We start from the raw sequence: 7,334 nt of genomic DNA, 5'->3' as shown, positions 1-7,334 counted from the left end.
AAAATGTATTTCCCTATTGGTGCTTGGCTGACTATATCTTTCGTAGGTTTGTTCAGAGCAAACTGTAGGAGACTGCGCCTTGATGCTGATTCACTGTGAAAAATATCACATATCATACGCCCGGCATCACTAATTATTTTCGTCACCTCTTTATTATCGCTTTTTGTAATAAGTATGTCGAGTGCTCTCCCGAGGCAGCCTGCTACTTGACCCAGGTTATTTTGATTGCTAAGCGTGCTCTGTCCCTTTTAAAGACTGGGTCCGAGACTGCAGCTTTAATCTCTGGATTAAGAAGGGGGGCTTCAAGAAATGGGCAGTTCTCGGGAATTAAATATTTTTTATATAACTCAGAAGACCAGACTGGATGGTATGGCTCCAGCGTGAGGAAATATCCTTGTGTATATTATCTATTTTTTTTTGTTTTTATTAGGGTCTTCCCCAAGAATTTCCAGAATGTCTTCATCCTGTGATGGCCCTGCACTGGTTTCGGGATCCAGAGATTGGACTACAGGCTCTTCGACTGGATCAACCGATTCGGTTGGTTGAGTAATAATTTCCGTTACTGGAAAAAATATATATTACCATGAATAAGTCCATGATTACGATTTCGATTGCCATATTTAATAAGGGTTTGGAATCGACAACATATATCCATAATAGTAGGATTAACGCGTATTTAGATTTAAAACATGTAAAATAATGACACTATAATGACACTTGGTTGTTGTGTTGGGTGCGTTCAGAAATATACTTTGAAACAGTAAAGTTCGCTTTATACCATCTGAATTGGGTACTTCACTAAAAATAAAATCAGCAACTCTTTATCATTGCATGCACATTTGGTCGGATTGTTACATCTGTATGATACACCCAATTCAGACTTCGACATGTTGTACTGACAAATTGGGGTAAAATAACATAATCTGTATACCCTATAACGCCTGAAAAAAAAAGTTTCAAAACTTGATTTGTCATTCTGTCACCATTATAATTACCATTATTAGTGCACGAACACATTATTTATCTGATTCTGTTTACAATGCCGAGGAGAAAACGACCAAATATAGGTCGTCGAAGTCGATCAAATGTGCGACGAGCTTCCTCGCGCGCTAATCGCACTGATGACCAGCGAGAGACTGATAATGATAACAGTCGTATTGGTATGGCAGATTTGCGTTCTAGCGTGAATAACAATGAAGTGGATAGGCATAGAATGGCACGAGTTCGGGCACATCGATCACAACAGCAGCGAGCACGGGAAAATGAAATTGATAGATTCCGCAGACGCAATGCTCCTGTGAACCTGGAACGAGGAGCATTCTCCTACGATCCCGAAATAAATTATAGTGGCGACAAATCTGTAAAAATTGGGGAAATGTCAATCATTTGTCAACATTGTAAAGCTTTAAAATACAGCGGTGAATCTGCAGGATTATGTTGTGCTGGTGGTAAAGTAAAATTGCCACAATTGGTCCCACCACCTGATCCATTACACTCATTAGTTTTTGGGATGGAAAATGACTCTAAACACTTCTTGGCCAACATCCAAAAATATAACAATTGCTTCCAAATGACGTCGTTTGGCGCAACACATATTGTACAGAACAGTTTCATGCCTACTTTCAAGGTAGTATACCATAATTGTCTTTTTTTATAAAATTCTAATTTGTATATGTATCACAAATAATTTAACAAGATCATAATCAATTGCAGATACAAGGACAAATTCATCACCTACTGGGGGCACTGCTGCCAGTGCCAGATGCGGATCATCAATTCTTGCAAATTTATTTTATGGGCAATCAAGATGCGGAAGTTGATAGGCGTTGTGCTCATAATCCAACAGTGAAGCGAACCATTGTCCAACAACTGCAAACGTTTCTTCATCAGAACAATGATTTAGTGAAAGTGTTCAAAATGGCACTGGATCGGATGCCATCAGACAGCCATAATATTGTAATAAGAGCCGACAAAACACCTGTTGGTGAGCATGCAAGGAGGTTTAATTCACCAACAATAGATGAAGTGGCTATTGTCGTTGTTGGAGAAAATTTGCAATCAAGAGATATTGTGCTTCATCGTCGGAACAATGAATTGAAGCGTGTGTCTGAAACGCATAGAGCTTATGATGCTTTACAATACCCATTAATATTCTGGAAGGCAGAAGACGGATACCATTTTAATATCAAAATGGTTAATCCAACAACAGGTAGTTAGATTAAACGAAATGAAATAATATTTTTAAAATTCAATATATCTATGTCATTGTTTATCATTTGTGATTCCAGGTGCTGAAACCAACAAAAAAGTCAGTGCTATGAATTTTTATTCATACAGACTTATGATCCGTGAAGGTGAAGTAAATCACATTTTGATGTGTCAACGGCTTTTTCATCAGTTTGCAGTTGACATGTATGTCAAAATTGAGACTGAACGATTGACGTACATCCGTCTAAACCAACAGCAGCTTCGATCTGAAGAGTACATTCATCTTCGCGATGCTATTAATGCCGATGGCAATGCAAACAATGTAGGAAAAATGACAATTTTGCCGGCCACTTACATTGGAAGCCCGCGCCACATGCACGAGTACGCGCAAGATGCGATGTCGTATGTTAGAAAATATGGCCGCCCAGACCTATTTATTACATTCACCTGTAACCCAGAATGGATAGAAATTAAGAAAGAATTGCTACACGGCCAAACACCACTTGATAGGCATGACATAACTGCCAGAGTTTTTAAGCAAAAATTAAAATCTTTAATGAATTTCATTATAAAGCATCGTGTGTATGGCCAAGTACGTTGTTGGATGTACTCTGTTGAGTGGCAAAAGCGTGGTCTGCCACATGCGCACATATTAGTCTGGTTAGTTGACAAAATAAGGCCAGAAGAAATTGATTCCATCATTTCAGCCGAGATTCCCGATGAAACAGTTGATCCAAAATTGCATGCAGTAGTAACTAAACACATGATACATGGACCATGCGGAGTTTTCAACAACAACTCACCCTGTATGGTCGACGGCAAGTGTTCCAAGCGATACCCGAGAGAGTTGATTGCTGAAACCATCACGGGAAATGACGGTTACCCATTGTATCGTCGGCGATCAGTTGCGGACGGTGGGCGATCTGTAGTTGTGAAGATAAAAGGACAAGATTTTCATGTAGACAATCGTTGGATTGTGCCGTACTCGCCTATATTGTCCAAAACTTTTGAAGCTCACATCAATGTGGAATTTTGTAACTCTGTCAAATCGATAAAGTACATATGTAAATATGTTAACAAAGGTAGCGACATGGCCGTTTTTGCTGTAACAAATACAAATGACGAAGTGTCTCAGTATCAGATGGGTCGTTATGTAAGCAGCAACGAAGCTATTTGGCGCATATTTTCATTTGCGATTCACGAAAGACACCCTACAGTAGTCCATTTGGCAGTTCATCTAGAAAATGGACAACGAGTGTATTTCAACCCCAGGAACGCTGTGGATAGAGCGTCACGTCCACCTTCGACCACATTAACAAGCTTCTTCTCAATTTGTCAAACTGATGATTTCGCTCGCACTTTGCTGTATGCTGATATGCCACGCTATTACACATGGAACGCATCATCAAAGTCGTTTCAGCGTCGTAAACAAGGAACACCACTTGAAGGACATCCAAATGTATTTGTCACAGATGCTATAGGCCGTATATATACAGTACATCCAAATAACGATGAATGTTATTATCTTAGATTGTTATTGGTGAATGTTCGTGGTCCGACATCGTTTCAACAATTGAGAACAGTTGATGGACATCTCTGTGCGACTTACCGTGAGGCGTGTCAACTATTACAGTTGCTCGAGGACGATTCGCATTGGGATAATACGCTCAAGGATTCCATCATATCTACATCGCCGCATCAAATTCGAACATTGTTTGCGATTATAATATCGACATGTTTCCCGTCGAATCCGGAAGATTTGTGGATGAAATATAGGGATGACATGTCTGAGGATGTGTTGCATCGTGTGCGTTGTCAAACTTTGAATCCTACACTACAAATTACTGCGGAAATTTACAATGAGACATTGATCATGATAGAAGATATGTGTTTAATGATGGCAAATAAAGTATTGTCGTGTTTGGGCCTGACAGCACCCAATCGTTCTATGCAAGATGCATTTAACCATGAGTTACGAAGAGAACAACAGTACGATACTGAAGCATTGACCGAAACAGTTCGCACAACTGTTCCCCAATTGAATGAACAACAAAGGATTACGTACGATAGTTTGATACAAGCTGTTAACAGTGGATCTGGAGGGATTTACTTTCTTGATGCTCCCGGGGGTACTGGAAAAACGTTCCTAATTTCATTGCTATTGGCAAAAATCCGATCGCAAAATGAGGTAGCCCTAGCATTGGCTTCTTCTGGAATAGCTGCAACTTTGTTAGAAGGTGGACGAACTGCACATTCGGCCTTAAAATTACCACTAAACATGCAAATCAACGAAACACCAGTATGCAACATCGCCAAAAATAGCGCAATAGCAAAGATTCTCCAGATATGCAAATTGATAATTTGGGACGAATGCACAATGGCCCACAAGAGGTCGCTGGAGGCACTGGACAGGACGTTAAAAGATTTACGTGACAACCAAAACATTTTTGGTGGAGCCATGATTCTGTTGTCAGGTGATTTTCGTCAGACTCTTCCAGTTATTCCTCGATCAACTGTTGCTGACGAACTAAACGCATGCCTAAAGTCATCTTATTTGTGGCGGCACGTAAAGACACTCCAATTAACAACTAACATGCGAGTGCTTTTGCAACAAGATCAAACTGCGATTGTGTTTTCGAAGCAGTTGCTAGATATTGGAAATGGCAAGGTCACAGTCGACACCTCGACCGGATTAATAACATTTCCCACAGATTTCTGTCACTTCACAGACTCAAAAGAGGAGCTTATTCAGCGTGTTTTTCCGGACATAAAACAACTATATAATAACCATAATTGGCTGAGTGAACGAGCAATATTGGCGGCAAAAAACAAAGATGTCGATGATCTCAATGCAACCATTCAGAATTTCCTTCCAGGAGAGTTGTTTACTTACAAATCAGTTGACACAGCTACAAACCAGGATGACGTAGTCAACTATCCCACAGAATTTTTAAATTCATTGGAATTGCCTGGACTACCACCACATAATTTGCAATTAAAAGTTGGATCTGTTGTCATCATGCTGCGTAATATAAATCAACCGCGACTTTGCAATGGGACGAGACTGGCTGTGAAGAAGCTAATGAACAACGTCATCGAAGCCAAGATCATCAAGGGCAAATACAAAGGAGAGGATGTCTTGATCCCGCGTATACCGATGATTCCAACGGATTTGCCATTCGATTTTAAGCGTTTACAATTTCCCGTGCGTCTGGCTTTTGCGATGACCATCAATAAATCGCAAGGCCAGTCGTTGCAAATTTGCGGAATCAACTTGGAGTTTCCCTGTTTCGCGCATGGTCAATTATACGTTGCGTGTTCGCGCGTCGGAAAACCATCATCTTTATACATTTACGCACCGCAAAAAAAGACAAAAAATATAGTCTATCAGAAAGCTTTAAATTAATTAACTGTATAACCAGCTACTATGTACAGCGTGGACGTCTTTTGGCCGATATGATGATGATGATAACTGTGGTGTATTTAATGTAGACAAAAATATTGTATTTGTAACTACTCCTTAAGGGAGCTTAACCGAGGGTGCGAATTTACGGGAGACTGTCAATAAATGCACTGGAGTAGTTAACTAAGTTTAATGTGAACTGAACACTTGAAATAACAATTTACACATAATGTGCAAGGCTAACCAGGCGGGGTCGTGAGGTGTTATTAAGCGCGCGACCGAGCGGTGTGAGGCGTAGAAACAGACTGCCTTTTGCTCCGCTCCGAGCCCGCGTGGTTAACTAGAAAATGCTGACAAAGGGTGTCGCCACAACACTCCCCCCTTTAAAAAAAAGAAAAGTCGCATACAATCCCACAGAAAAACTGCGTAGGTACAATGTTCTTCCTATCACTAACACTTGTGGCTGACACCCGTGTCAGTGATAGTAAAGGAAAACAAAATTTAGAGCTTACGACTAGAAATACAGTACAGCGTCTTAAACTAATACATCTCGGGCTGACTACGGGATCGTTGCTCCGTGGTAATCACTTTCACCGCGGTAGGTGGCAAATCGTTGACCGCTTTTGTCAACCATGCTCTCGCACAATTTTTGCATCTGTTTCTTATGAAAACGCACAAAAACACTGCCGCCAGTATGCCCATCACAATCATCCCAATTCCGACGTAATTCAACTTGGACTCCACTTGATTCGACAATGTCTCTACTTTGGCTATGGCGATTGTATTGTGAGAGTTCTCCTCCTCCTGTTTGCTCTGGCCCCAGCCCATCTTGATTGGATTGGATTTAAGTTAGAATTTTTTTACAATTTGTAATGCCGAAGCGATCGGTCGGATGTTCGATTTGAGAGTGATTATTGCTACGAAAATAGCTGAAAAGTAATGAATAAAAGTCTTACTGGACAACAATCTGTGCTACTTAACTCGCTATAGCATTACACAGTAAACCTGTATGAGGACAGTACTGCCGAGTTACTTTTGTGTTTACATTTTGTGTCGTACTGCTGACATAACCGCTACTGTGTGACGTAAACTGCTACGTGCACACTTTGACTGGGGCCCGTGAACTGTTTATAAACTATGTTATAATTTATTACTAAGTACGTTTGCGGTACCTGTGTCTCAAGGCCCGACTTGAAATTTTTATAGTATAGAGTGAGAATATATATGAATATGAAATTAATGGTAGTTGCTGCCCGGGACCCACTCTGCAATAATTAATCGAAGGAATGTTGCCAAACCAGCCCACCAAACAGTGTTCCCGGACAGCCACGCCGTTCCTAGATACCTACTTAATACGTGCTAGTTGCCTTTACTACGACAAATTGCTTAATCGTCAATTCGGTAACGAGCCGGTCTAACTATAACTCGCCCGCTACGTGTGGTACGTAAACTCGGTGCCGCTACAGCTGTGTGTGTGTGCGCCGGCTCAGCTGCGTGCGCTGTCTGCGGCTCTGACTGGCCTCCCGTACCGTTGTCTCCTGGAATTGAGAAAGAATTCAACATGAATGCCGGTTTCAACCTGTCTATTGAAATTTCTGTTTGTCTATTAGGCAATTGAATTTTAAATGTTTTAGCGCTCCTATTTATAACTTTAAAAGGGCCATCATAATTTGGCGTTAGGGGTCTTTTTACCAAATCGTTTCTCAGGAAAACATGTGAGCAA

At 40.8% G+C, this 7,334-nt stretch overlaps 1 protein-coding gene across 2 annotated transcripts; it reads left to right on the top strand.

Annotated features, from left to right (window-relative positions):
• Positions 1-1,055: 1,055 nt before the first annotated feature.
• Positions 1,056-5,722, top strand: LOC141436655 (uncharacterized). 2 transcript variants are annotated; one of them, XM_074099674.1, is made up of 3 exons: positions 1,056-1,627; positions 1,714-2,209; positions 2,289-5,722. In XM_074099674.1, exons 1-3 carry the CDS (start codon positions 1,163-1,165, stop codon positions 5,612-5,614), a joined length of 4,287 nt encoding a protein of 1,428 aa, XP_073955775.1. In that variant the 5' UTR covers positions 1,056-1,162; the 3' UTR covers positions 5,615-5,722. The 2 variants fall into 2 exon arrangements, with proteins under 2 accessions (XP_073955775.1, XP_073955776.1); XM_074099675.1 differs by having other exon boundaries at positions 1,714-2,357.
• The last annotated feature ends 1,612 nt before the right edge of the window (positions 5,723-7,334 follow it).

Source organism: Choristoneura fumiferana, chromosome 16, assembly GCF_025370935.1.
Source record: "Choristoneura fumiferana chromosome 16, NRCan_CFum_1, whole genome shotgun sequence".
NCBI lineage: Eukaryota > Metazoa > Arthropoda > Insecta > Lepidoptera > Tortricidae > Choristoneura > Choristoneura fumiferana.
The sequence above is the reverse complement of the archived record's forward strand: the minus strand, read 5'-3'. Positions and strand labels throughout refer to the sequence as shown.